At 54.2% G+C, this 14,073-nt stretch overlaps 1 protein-coding gene across 1 annotated transcript in view; it reads right to left on the reverse strand.

Annotated features, from left to right (window-relative positions):
• VAT1 (vesicle amine transport 1) overlaps positions 1-12,430 on the reverse strand; it is a 35,782-nt gene extending 23,352 nt beyond the window's left edge. The window contains exon 1 of the mRNA XM_075911407.2: positions 11,935-12,430. Coding sequence (XP_075767522.2) covers positions 11,935-12,288 — 354 coding nt within the window. The 5' untranslated portion in view covers positions 12,289-12,430. The remainder of the gene's footprint in view (positions 1-11,934) is intronic.
• Positions 12,431-14,073: the final 1,643 nt, after the last annotated feature.

Below are 14,073 nucleotides of genomic sequence, written 5' to 3' on the forward strand. Positions count from 1 at the left end.
ACACCTGGCAAATTCCGGGTACGCAAGTACAGTGAGCAAAACTACCCTATCCTGGCTTGGTTAGGACAACCGAGATGAAAGAGGACCACTCATGCGGCCCTCTTACTAGCCTAGGTTGCTCATCGCTGGTCCAGACAATTCACGCCTGGTGACTTTTGGCTACATGAGGTGCAGTAAACTAGCATGCTGTCGTATTAAGGCTGGGTACTCCGAGACTGGGATGTGCCTCATGATGTTATCTGGAGCAGTGTTTCACAACCAGTGGTACGAATACCCTTAGGGGGACTCGAGAGAAGTCGGGGGGGGGAGGGGTACATCAACACAACTGAAATTTGGAGAAAACTGAATTTTTGTTTTAAGTTTTACAGCGCTTTATTATTTTTGTACTTTCTACACCCAAAAATTTCATCGCCCGCCCGGCTACGATGAAGTTGTTTAAACAAATGAGTTATGATGATAGAAAAAAATGGTGTGTGTCTGAAAACTGTAGGCAGTAGGGGTACTTTTTTTTTTTAATTTAAAGGGGTACTTTATTTAAAAAAAAAAAAAAAGGTTGAGAAACACTGATCCAGAGAGCGCCAAGATGAATTGCTCAAGCAGTAGCTCGAGTGAAACAATCTAACAGACGCTGGGAATGCGGAGTTACCAATCACAAAACACATCCCAAACTTTTTGGCTGCTAGCAGAATTCCAAACGGGGCTGTGAAAGGGAAACTCTAGGAGCGTCAGTCCAGGGAGGAAGGGAGTAGGAAGGCATTGCATTTTGTAACTACATGCTTTATAGCCTGACATCAGGTGCAGGGAGTGGTTCTAGATCCTTGAGGCCCCAGATGCTTTCTGAAGAAAGATTTTGGAGAAGTAACTGAGCCCCAATGAACTCTGCATGTGATGTTTGTTATACGAGTCAGCTGATAAGTCACCAAGGCAATTTCTATATATTTCTCCTCTGTTGGAAGCGATTTCGCCAGCGGGACCAACAGTTGCAGCAAAACGTCTGAGCCAGGGGATGCCTGCAGGGAAGCGTGCCTAGAAGAGCTCTCCTTCCACAGTACAAGCCATTAAGCTTCTGCTCTTAAAAGAAACCTCAAAGAAAGACAGAAGAAGCATTTCAACAAAGAGCAGTTTCCAGCAGGGTTTGTTAAATGGTCTGACCCTACAAGCCTCCAGGGACTGCAGGTGAAGCTGGCATCCAAATGGAGTTTACATCAAGGCTGAAACATCTCAACAAAATCATCTAGGGTTGCCAGGTGTCCAGTATTGAACCAGACAGTTCAGTATTTTTGCCTCCTGTCCAGTAAAAAAAAAAAAATCAGAAAATACCAGACACCTAAAATGTCCAGTGCTTTCTGATGTTTTCCTGGCCAGGAGGTGAAAATCCCGGGCTGTCCGACTCAATACGGAGGCAGCCTGGCAACTCAAATGCTTACCAGGTTCCGCAGGGGAGCTGTCTGGCCCCATTTAGGGAGTCAAGATGGCAGGTGGCCACCGGCAGCCTGTTAAGGCCAAAAAGCCTCACCATATGTTTTTTAAAGGGGCCACGGTATTTTTTTTTTTTTTTCATTTTTGCTTAACTCTCAAGGTCCTTTTTCTTTTTCGATATTTTGTCTGAAACCATCTGGCAACCCTAGAATCAGCTCCCCTCTCTGAGGGCATTGGGAGTGGAACGGGCAGCATGTAGTTAAGACATGTGGAATAACCACTGCGTGAACCAACCAAACCTCCACAAACTATGGCTGCTTCTATCAGCTACAGAGCTGGCCCAAGGTACGGGCCAACCAGGCTACTGCCCGGGGCACCCCATTGTACGGGGCGCCGTGCGGGGCTGCCGGGGGCGGCACCGCGCATGCTCCGAGCGCCCAGGGCAGCGCCTCGCATGCGCCGGGTGCCCAGGGGTGGGACCACGCATGCGCTGGAAGCCCAGGGGCACTGCGTGCCCGGGGGCGGAGCCACGCATGTGTCGCACTCCCGGGGGCGGCGCCGCACTCCCGGGGCGCACGAATGGTTTGGGCTGGCCCTGATCGGCTACACCAGGGCTACTCAACTTTGGAAGCCCCAGAGGCCACAATGATACTCACAGCACACGCTGAAGGCCGCAACTTAAGTGTGGTTGCATATACATGCAAATATATGCAAATAGCTTCTTTCACACTCATGGGCATGAATACAAAGATTAAGGCAAGACTACCCAACACGCAGGCCCCATTTAAGTCAGTTCTGCCGGTATTAATAAAAAGCAGTATTTACCCCATTTCCACCCATATGACAGCACTTTTACTGAGCAATGACAGTTCAGGAATTCAACTACTAAAATGTGTATCAACAGAAGATCATTACACTGACTCCTTTTTTGTTTTGGCTCCCACCTGTGGGCTGCATGTTGAGCTCCGTGTAAACCCAAATTGCACCACGGGCCACAAACAAACGGGCCATGTGTTGAGTAGCCCTGCGATAGAAGAATCGGACATTTCTCAAAGGTGGCTTCCAGGTATGCACATGTGGAAAAAACCCTTTCCCTGTGGCAACTCAATGGAGAGAAGAGCGTGCAGCCTTTGCATTCAGACACCACACCATAAAACCCAGTGCATGGGGTAAGGCCGGCCTGCCGGAATCCTAAGGAGACACGTAAAAATTTCACTTTGCTGTATATTTGGGAAGCATCCTAGTCACCAACTACAGGCTAATGCAAGCCTCGGCATGAGGCGAGACCTGACCCGACCTCTGTGTGGGCTTGGAAGCATGTCTCTCTCACTAACAGAAGCTGGTGCAATAGTGGATGTGACCTTCCCCCACCTTGGATCTCTCTTGTAACTTTAAGGCAGGGGATCCTAAGGCTCAGGGGCTGCATGTCGCCCCTGGTTTGTCTGGATCTGGCCCCCCAGGCTCAAGGCTCCCCTCCAGCTTTGGACCCCCTCGTCCCCACTACGGGGCTAGCGCATGCAGAATCTACTAGCTTGGGCTCCCTTAGGTCACGATGCATTAGGGCAGGCATGTCCAAAGTCCGGCCCGCGGGCCAATTGCGGCCCGTGTTCCGATTTAATACGGCCCCCGCTTCCTCCCCCTCTCCTGGCTCCCCGGCTCTCTTTTGAACTGGCGCGCCCAACACGCCGCTTCCGGCTGCGCCACCGCCGCCCATGGCCTCCGCGGTCCTAGAGCCTGCCCTGTAGGGCACGTCCGCAGCCCCGCTCCTCCGCTCGGCTGCGGGTTCGCCCTGCCCCCAGGCCGCCGTGAGGCCGCCGTGCCCTGCGCTCTCCGCCCGCCTCCGACCCTGCGGGCCCTCCGCCTTGGGGCTGAGAGTGCGGGGACGGCCCTCACGCATGTTCACTTCTTCAAATCTGGCCCTCTTTGAAAAAAGTTTGGACACCCCTGCATGAGGGGAACGTGAGGAGTACTGTTCTCTCTTGGGGACACGTCATCGCTGACGTGATTTATTTGTTTTTTTTGCTTTTCACTGGAGTGCTCCCCCCCCCCCCCCGATTTTCCTGTGGGTCAGCAGCCCCCGACCCAAAAAAGGTTCCCCAGCCCTGCGTCAAGAGCTCAGAGAACTGGCTGTGCACACCAGACACAAGACAAGATGCATCTACACTGCAATTAACCCTCCATGGCTAGCCTGTGTCAGCTGACTCGTGCTCGCAAGGGCTGATCTGCGGAGCTGTGAAATCACAGTATGGAGGCACCGGTGGCTTCGACTGGGACCCTCTTCCCTGGCTGTCAGCTAACACGGACCAACCCCCCGTGTTTAACTGCAAGCGGGACACACGCCTCGTTGCAGCGGGGGTGCAAATCTGTTCATCTTTCACGTTTCGTTTTGCTTCCAGATGCACGAAACCCAAAAGCCTTTCCAGAAAGCTGCTCTTATCCCCCGCCCGACAGGGAGCATCTGTTCCTAGTGTGTGTGTGTGTGGGGGGGGGGGGGGTGAGATGGGGGGGGGCACAAAAGCAGCGAGCAGCATATTGGACGGCAGAGAGGCAGAGCCAAGGCAGCGGAAAGGCTCATCGCTGTGTGGGTTTGGCATTTACACTTGAGCAAAGTGAAACGTTGCTGGCGGGGGGGAGGGGAAGAGGGTAACGGAATCGTGTGCAATAACCAAGCGTTGTTTGAGTCGCTTTGCTGGAAGCAGCCCTGGCTCCGTGAGCTCACGACAACAGGTAAATGGAAACTAACTTGGCAAGCCTGTTGAGGACCTACCGAAGCTTTGATGAGAGAAACAGAAAAGGGGGGGGGGTTTCAATCCTACAACCATCCAAAGATAACCGGGATTTAGAACAACGCCAGAGCCACACTGCCTTAGCCACAACAGGACACCACTTCAGCTGACCTGCTAATGCCCTGGAGACCTGGTCCGCTCTGGGGCTGGCACAGAGCTTCGCAATGCTTGGCACCATCTCCATCCACACAGAAACCGGTTCCAAATCATAAGAACGGCCGTACTGGGTCAGACCAAAGGTCCTTCTAGCCCAGTATCCTGTCTGCTGACAGTGGCCAGCACCAGGTGCCCCAGAGGGGGTGGACCGAAGACAATGATCAAGCGATTTGTCTCCTGCCATCCCTCTCCAGCCTCTGACAGACAGAGGCCAAGGACACCATTTTATCCCCTGGCTAATAGCCTTTTATGGACCTAACCTCCATGAAATTATCTAGCTTCTCTTTAAACTCTGTTCTAGTCCTAGCCTTCACAGCCTCCTCTGGCAAGGAGTTCCACAGGTTGACTACACGCTGTGTGAAGAAGAACTTTCTTTTATTAGTTTTAAACCTGCTACCCATTAGTTTTAAACCTGCTACCCTGCTATCATGTTTTAGCGGCGCTCCTTACGGGGGCTGGGGGCAAGGAGGCGAGAAATCGCAGGGGTTCTCTCCAACTAGGGAAGTGAAATTTAATCAACTAAATCGACTAGTTGATGGATTTTCCATCGCCTAGTCCAGGACTACTCAATTTTGGAAGCCCCGGGGGCCACAATGATACTCACAGCACATGCCGAGGGCCACAACTTAAGTGCGGTTGCATAGACCACATGCAAATATATGCAAATAGCTTCTTTCACACGGACAGGTATGAATACAAAGATTAAGGCAAGGCTACCCAGCACGCAGGCCCCATGTAAGTCAGTTCTGCTGATATTAACGAAATGCAATATTTACCCAATTTCCACCCATATAACAGCACTTTTAATGAGCCATGACAGTCCAGAAATGTAACTACTAAAATGCATTATCAACAGAAGACCATTATGTTCACTACTTTTTTGTTTTGGCTCCCACCCATGGCTGCCTGTTGAGCCTCGTGTAAACAAACTGCACTGCAGGCCGCAAACAAACGGGCCACGGGCCGTGTGTTGAGTAGCCCTGGACTAGTTGATAAGAGGGGAGCTCAGCGGGGTTAACTCCTGGCTCGGGAGCTAACCCTGTGGCGGCTCTGCCTTTTAAATGGATTAAGAACCTGTCAGCTATTAATCCATTTAAAAGGCTAAAGTGCAGCAGGAGGGACCCAACGTGAGCTGAGACAGCTGATTCCCAGCTTGCACAGGGTCCTCTCCTACCACGCACCAGGCTTTTAAATACATTTGATAGAGGCAGCAAGTAAGTGTGGGGGGGATGACTAGTCGACTAGTCCCTCAACTATCCCATCGTTTTGCTTATCGGATAGTGGACTAGTCACTTCCATCCCTATCTCCAACTCCAATGAACTCGTCATTTTGCACATGCGAAGCCTCATGTCAAACAGAGCTCGGCAGCTGATCTCCCATCCCTCACAGCCTGCCCGGCCAAACTGCCCTCTTCTAGCTCTCAGATCTTGGAAACTGGCTCAGGTAGTAAAATTGCTCCAGCTAGTGCCCCGTTATTTTACACCCTGCTACCGTTAGACATAGGGCCCCAGCAGCTGATCTCCTACTGGCCCAGCTCCCCAGAAGATTCTCCTTTTAAAGGAAGCTGTGGCTAGACATTTCTTCCGCCCCCCACATGTTGCGGGGTGTCTCTGTCTCCAGAACAGATTTTAATGTACAATGAACGGTTACTGGAATTGCTTCTCTCTGAACCCTCCGAGGCTCCTGAGCTGTGCATCTTTCAGGCGAAAAGCAAACACAATCTTCCTTTGCTGGCAGGAAATCCTGTATTTATTTGGCAGCCGAGTCAGGAAAAAAAGTATTATTGATGCTCCACATCCTTCACCTTTTACATGAACCCTGCTACAGCAGGCGGCACAAGCATTTTCCTCATACATCATCCACACACCGGGGGTGGGGCGAGTTGAAAGCAGGCCCTGAACACACGGCTTGACTCTCTCCACAAAAGTGACCCCCCCCTTCAAACCGTCACAAATCTGATTTTTTTTTTAAACAAAACTTTACTTCTTCCCCAAACGGCTGATGTCAAATGGGTGCATCCTGCTTTTCAGCAGCCAGTGGGCACGTGCATCATGTCCCACCCTCCTTGCACAGTGGTACGTGCGAGGAAGAAAGCACGGAGGGTACCAGTCAGCTCTGGGTAGGGATCAGGCACCAGACTCTTGGTGATTGGGGATGTGAAAGGTTAAACTGGTGAACCAGGACCCGGTGGGGCTGAAGCAGCTGCCCGTAGGGGGCCAGCCATGGACAGGGGCTGTGCTGGCATCTGGAGCAGCCTCTGTCTGCAAAGAGCCCAGCCTGACACAGACAGGCGCTGCGCTGGTGGGGGTTGGGAGCTAGCAGAGGCTCAGAACCAGCAACCAGCCCCTGTGTGGGGCTGGAAGCAGGAGCTCGGTGGGCTGGAGGCTGCTCACCCACACCCCTCGATTGGTTAAATGTTAGGTTAACCGGTTAACTAACTAACGGGGATTTTACATCCCTAGGGGTTTAGCAGGTTTTATAGCCAATGGAGATCTTCAAACCTATCTTGGAAATGTTCGCCACTTAGTCAAAGCGAGACAAGCCTCCCAGAATTAAGACTAATACTTTTATAACGCAGCCAGGACTACCCGTCGGGCAGATTAACATCCCTTCAAACTCCCTGGGAGAAACTCTGAGAAGAGACCACATTCAATTATTAAATAAACGTGCTATTATCCGGCGAGGGGTGGAAGTGCTTTAAAGAAACCCAAATTGATCTTTAGATGAACTATATCGTATACAGGCAGTCCCCGGGTTACGTACAAGATAGGGACTGTAGGTTTGTTCTTAAGTTGAATCTGTATGTAAGTCGGAACTGGTGTCCAGATTCAGCCACTGCTGAAACTGACCGCCAGTTCTGACTTACATACAGAATCAACTTAAGAACCCCAGGCGTCCCCAAGTCAGCTGCTGCTGAAACTGATCAGCAGCTGATTCCAGGAAGCCCAGGGCAGAGCAACTCTGCCTCGGGCTTCCTGTAGTCAGCGCTGGTCAGTTTCAGCAGAAGCTGACTTGGGGACGCCTGGGGCAGAGCAGCTGGGGTTCTGCTGGGTTGCTCCAGTAGCGCCGCTCCTCGGTGCTACTGGACCAACCCAGCAGCACCCCATCTGCTCTGCCCCAGGCGTCCTGATTCAGCCGCTGCTGAAACTGACCAGCAGCGGCTGAATCAGGACCTGGGGCAGAGCAGCTGGGGTGCTGCCGGGTTGGTCCAGTAGTGCCCAGAGCGGCGCTGCAGGACCAATCGGCAGCGCCCCAGCTGCTCTGACCCAGGGTCCAAAACAAAAGCCTGGTATGCTGGGGGGGGCACACTAGCTGCGCCCCCTCCCCCAGCAGACCAGGGACACGGGGAGCAGAGCCGCAGCGGCAGCGGGGTGCCGCGCCTCTGAGGCTTTGCTCTGGCAAAGTCTCAGAGGCGCGGGACCCCGCCGCGGCTGCAGCTTCAGTCCCGGTGCCTGTGGTCTGCTGGCAAAGCCTCAGAAGCACGGAAACCCGCCTGGTGCCCCTGGTCTGCTGGAGACGGTCTCCAGCAGACCAGGGGCACCGGAGCAGCTTACAAACGGGGCTCTCTCGCCCCGGAGCTCGCAGGTAGCAATCCGCCACCTCGACCTCCGGGGCGAGAAAGCCCTGTTCGTAAGTGCGGATCCGACATAAGTCGGATCCACGTAAGTCGGGGACTGCCTGTATGTCGTTCTAGAGCAGATCTAGTACATGAACAGGAAGCTGCTTTTATTGCAGTAATGCCTGGAGACTCCAGAAATCAGGGTCCCGTCATGCTAAGGATTGTACAAACACATTGTAAAACCTTTGTCAATCCAGATTAGGGCTGGATCCAACCCACGTAACACTTCGATCTGACCCTCAGGCTGCATCTGGCCACTTTCTATTTGCATCCTGCTGCCCATGCCACCAAATTGCTAAGCGGTGACTCAGGCAGCAGGATCCTATTTAAAAGGCTTGTGGTGCTACCCCGGCAGTCTTAATTCAAAGCCTGTCACCAGATAACTCTGTGGGGGGAGGCTATTCCCCAGCCCCGCCCCTTCTGCCTCAGACCCCACCCCTTCCGTCCCTTCTGGAGACAGGGCTTACAACCATGTACTAAAATTCATTTGTGAAAATTATTGCCCACCCCAGTCCAGACTGTAAACTCTTGCAGGCTGGGAGAAAGGAAAATGACCCAGCAGCCTAATTCCTCAAAATGAGAACTGGACAACAAGTAGATGACTAATAGCAGTCAGCAGCATTAAAACTTAAAGACCCAGAAATGAGGAACAAGCCCAGCGACTATGGTCTGCGAGGCACTGCATTTTCCCCAAAAAAGGCTCATTTAGGTAGCTTAAAAGCAGGCTAAGATGGTGGAAATCATTACTGCCACATTTCTGATGCTTAGACATTTTAGCCAAGGCTCTTCTCCCTCCCCCTGGATTAAGCCATATTAGACACATGGGCTGCGTCTAGATTGGCATGATTTTCCGGAAATGCTTTTAACGGAAAACTTTTCCGTTAAAAGCATTTTCGGAACAGAGCATCTAGATTGGCACGGATGCTTTTCTGCAAAAGCACTTTTTGCGGAAAAGCATCCGTGCCAATCTAGACGCGCTTTTCCGCAAAAAACCCCTGATGGCCATTTTCGTGATCGGGGCTTTTTTGCGGAAAACAAATCTGAGCTGTCTACACTGGCCCTTTCGCGCAAAAGCTTTGCGCAAAAGGGACTTTTACCTGAACAGGAGCAGAATAGTATTTCTGCAAGAAGCACGGATTTCTTACAGTAGGAAGTCAGTGCTTTTGCAGAAATTCAAGCGGTCAGTGTAGACAGCTGGCAAGTTTTTCTGAAAAGCGGCTGATTTTCCAGAAAAACTGGCCAGTCTAGACACAGCCATGGTCCATCTGCGCAGCTATTTATTATGCATCTCATCATGATCAGAAATGGACACATTTATTGTCCCCGGGTGCATATCTGGTTCTGAAGCATCATTCATTCAAGATACCTTCCTCCGTATTGCAGAGCAGTACACCTGCCAGCCGCACCAGTGTTGAGACAAAACATCCCAGTCAAAATAAAAGCAACCAATTTTGCAATTAACCATCCTGCCATCCCATATTTGACAGCTTCACACCTGCACAAGTCACTTCTAGCAGGCCGGGGTGATGGCATCCTCACAGCCAACCACCCCTAGTGACTCATCCACAACGTGCCAGTTACTTAACGTTGCCTACTCTCCTCCCACTGTAACAGAATTACATATATTTAGAGAAAGCTAATTAATAACAGCATCTTTGTTCTACTCTAGAAGAGCTCTTAAGTAACATTCATCAGTGAGGTCTGCTCATAAAGACAATGACACAGTGAAACCAGCCCCCGAGACGGATGTGTTTATATGATTATCTCCATAAACTGCCTTTGTGGCACACATGCTGCATTTAGTAACGCCTTTAATTGAAGCTCCCCCCCCCCCCCCCCCAGCTTGTATTTATGACAATTTTATCGCAGGGTGATTTCTCAGCACATATGCCAAGAGCTGGATTTACTACTCCTAATAAGATGGAAATCCTTTGCAACTTAAATTGTCATTCACTAAACCGATTTTGACAAAATGAGACCTCCAAGCAATTTAATTTAAATCTGGCTTCATGGGAACTGCCCCACCAAGAGGAGAGGGTGGATACACTTTACACGTGTAGAGAAGCAGTCTCACATTCAGTCCAGCACAGGTCACATTGGCTTTTTTATTTTTGTAACAATGACAGTAAGGAAAAATCATGTCTGCCTAGCACCTGGTGAAACCAGCAATACAGACTGTAATATAGAAGAATAGCCATATCCGGTCAGACTGATGATCCACCTAGCCCAGCATGTTGTCTTCTGACATCTGCTAGTCAGAGACTTAGGTCAATTTATTGAGGAGGGATCCATCCTCTATTGTCCGATTCTAGCAGTCAGAGACTTAGGGGCCCATGGATATGTCTCTCAGTTAACAGCCACTGATAGATCTGCCCTTCACAAACGTCTCAATTTTTTAACCAAGTTATACTTTTGGCTTTCCATGACATCCCCTGGCAATGAGTTCCACAGGTTGTGAGTTGTGGTGAAAAAAATACTTTGTTTTAAATTGAACAACCTCTTAATTTCATTGGGTGCCCTCTGCTTCATGTGTTATGTGAAGAGGTTAATAACACTTCCCTATTCACTTTCTCCACCATTCATGATTTTATAGACCTCACTCATCTCTGCCCTCCCCCTCCCCCTCCCCCCACTATCTCTAGATGAGCAGACCCAGCTCCCCAGCCCCCACCATCATTTTTGCTGCCCTTCCCAATATTTTCCTCCCACACTATGCGGTGCACAGATCAGAAACTTGTTCTGCAGCCTTGTGCTGAATGAAAAATCTGGTTTCTTTATTCAATCCAGGGAATGAATATTGCTCCGGTGGCAGTCAGGTCTAGCTAGTTAATGCCACCCCCTGCATGAAGAGAAGCTACAGATGGTGTTCAAGGCTTATAGGGTGTTACTTTCATGGCCATAGGACATTTGTACTGGGGGAGCAGAGACCTGGAAGGTATTTGCAAGGCTACCTAGTGACAGAACCGCCAGTACTTGCTTTCCACCTTGGTTACATTTCACTGCCAAGGGACTTCATTTTCTTGGTGCACCTGGCTAGCAAGTACCCCCTCTGGGGCGGTTAGGGGGGATTTCTCACCATCTCCATTGTCCGCCAGGGGTTTGGGAACAATATGTACGTTGGGGGGGCTGAGAGCCAGTGACCCCAACTGTAACCCTTGTGAGTGATGGAACCACCTAGGCAGAAGCTCCCTTGATCCAGCAGTCTGCAGAGGGGCGGGGGTGGGAGGTCAGCTTGGGGTGGACGGATCTGCCATGCCGCAAAATGGGGGTGCACCGAGTCCCCCCACAGCAAGAAGCACGTTACCCCAGATCTCTCAGCCCCGCCCCTGCCGCTCCCTCCCCCGCGGCCGGCCCCACGCCAGCCGCCCCTCGCTGCAGATGCGGGCGGAACCTAGCGGCGGGCCGGGGGCGACCGCTCCCGAGCCCCCCGGCCGCATGCGCACCGCAGCCCCCATTGTTTCCCGGCCTCAGGGCGGTGACCGGAGTCTGGGACAGCTCCCCCCCCCTTTCCTGGCGGGGACCCGCCAGGGCCTGGCCCAGCCCAGCCACCACCCCCGCCTCGGAGGAGGGGAGAGCCCTGAGACCGGCGGTCACCAGCTCCAGGGTCGCAGCGCCCCACACCCCTGGCCCCAGGCTCGCGGCCCCCGCCCTCCAGCTCCTCATACTCCTGGTCCCAGGCTCGCCCGCTCCGCCAGCTCCTCACACCCCTGGCCCAGGCTCGCCTCCCCCACGCCTCAGGCTCGCCTCGCCCGCTTCCCCAGCTCTTCACACCCTTGGTCCCAGGCTCGGCTCGCCCGATCCCCACCCCCAGGCTCGCCGCATCCGCCCCCAGCTCCTCACACCCCTGGCCCCAGGCTCGCGGCCCCCGCCCTCCAGCTCCTCACACCCCTGGCCCCAGGCTCGGCTCGCCCGATCTCCACCCCTCCTCCCCCGGCTCGCCTCCCCCGTCTCACCTGGCGGCCGGTGACCCCTTCGCCCAGCGCCTGCACGGTGCCCGCGCACTCCATGCCTGGCGAGACGGGCGGCGGCGGCAGCCGATCGTACAGCCCCTGCCGGGCCAGCAGGTCGGCGAAGTTGAGGCCGCAGGCTCGGACCCGCACGGCGAGCTCCCCGGGCCGCGGGCTGGGCTCGCCCCGCCGCACCTGCACCTTCACCTTCTCGTAGCCGCCGAAGCCCGTGAGCACCAGGGCCCGGTACTGGGGCTCCGGTGGGGGCGCCGCCTCCGCCGCCGCCTGCTGCTGCTCCGCCGGGGGCGCCTGCTCGGCGGGGGCCGGGGGCGCCGCTGCCGCTGCCTCTTCCCCGGACATGGCCGGGCTGGGCTGGGCTGGACCGGATCGGGCCGGGGCTGGGGTCCGGACTGGCAGCGGCCGGGGCTGGGCTAGGAGCGGCCGGGGGGTGCGCAAGGGCCGGGCTAGGAGCGGCCGGGGGGTGCGCAAGGGCCGGGCTAGGAGCGGCCGGGGCTGGGCTAGGAGCGGCGGGGCCGGGCGGGCGCAGGACACGGGGCAGCGGCGGCCGTACAGCTGCGAACAGCTGGGCTGAGCTCGGAGCTGCCGGGAAACCCGGAGCCGGAGTCCGGGGCGCGGCTGGAAGGAGGGAAAACGTGGAGGGCGGAGCGGAGCCTACTGGGACTGGAGCCGCCTACTCGGAGGCTGCCTCCCCCCACACTGGGAGCGGCGCGGGGGCAGCACCCGAGCCTGCCCCCCCCCCCCCCCAGCGTCACACCCACGCTGCCAGCGGAGGCAGTCAAAGGCCTGCAAGAAGCAGGTCTCGGCTAGTGAGCAGTGGAAGGCTTTCACTGCGGGGGCCCGTCGGACCCCACCCACATTCCTGCACGTCCGGCGTTGGGCTTGTCCACAAGAGCTGCTCTGGTTCGGATACAATCTGGATTCAGACCAAATCACGGGACAGGCACAACTGCAACGCCCCCCAGGGATGGTGGGGACTGGGAGACCGTCTGGTCTGGCTGGACCTCTCCAGCAAGGGTCACCTTGAGACAGGGCTGTCCCACCTCAGAGCGCTGGCAGGGGGCCCAGGGGTGCATCTCTGCCCTTTCGCCCCTGGTTTGTGGGGGTCCCGCCTGGATAACTTGTCTCTCTGCTTCTGTTCAGTGTCTATAGAGCCACAGGTCAGGAGACAGGGATGAAGTGGAATGGGGGCAGGGATGTAAAATCCTGTTTCAACAATTAAACATTATGTTTAACCATTAACCACTTAAAGCGGGGCGGGGGGAGTAGAGGAGCTGCTCTAGCCAGACTGGAGCACCCCTAAGCCACGGTTCGTGGGGGACTGGCCCCTGCCAATGAACCGTAACTAGTAAGTACAGGGCCGGTCCTAGCCAATTGTCAGCCCCAGGTGACTGCCTGGCTCGCCCGCAGGGTTGCCAGATGATTAATATATATATATATATATATACTGGACAAAAATTTGTCAAGAAAAAAAAAAGGGAAACCTGGGGGGAGGGGAGATTTGGGAAGTTGGGCCAAAATGCGGTCGCAGCCCACCCCTAAGGCCGTAAGACCGGCTCTGTCGGTGGCCCCTTGAAAATGACAGCCCCCAACTCTGAGTAAGCATCAGCTGGTAAGGGTGATGCTTAGGGTTAACTGGTTAACCATTCACATCCCTAGAATGAGGGCAGGGCAGAGCAGAGGGCAGATCCAGCACCCCCTTGGCTAGAGGGAAAGTTGGCACCTATGGGTGAAGGACGGCAGGCTGAAACTAAACCCTAGCAAGACAGAGGCAGTGCCAGTTGTCAGAGGAAAGTATTTGGAGGGGTTGGCTGCCACGGGGTAGTCCCATTCTGTAGCAGAGTCGCACCCAGACAGGGCCAGACCAATGGCTCAGGGACCCTTGTACCCAGTTTTCCAACAGCAGCTAGGACCACCGGCTTCTGAGGGAACAAACGGAACAGCGCGATCATCGCATGAGCCACACCTGCCATTCAGGGGAGCTTCTTGCAGGCAGAGGTTTAGGGACCCCTGGGTCCCAGGGTTTCACAGCCTTCTTGGCAACAAGTTCCATCGGGTGACCAGGCATTGTGTGCCTCTGATGCAGAGGTGGCAGCGTGAGGGAGAGGCTGCATGTAAGCACAAACC

The sequence above is a fragment of the Pelodiscus sinensis genome, chromosome 29 (genome assembly GCF_052426305.1).
Source record: "Pelodiscus sinensis isolate ZL-2025 chromosome 29, ASM5242630v1, whole genome shotgun sequence".
In the NCBI taxonomy this organism is placed as follows: domain Eukaryota; kingdom Metazoa; phylum Chordata; order Testudines; family Trionychidae; genus Pelodiscus; species Pelodiscus sinensis.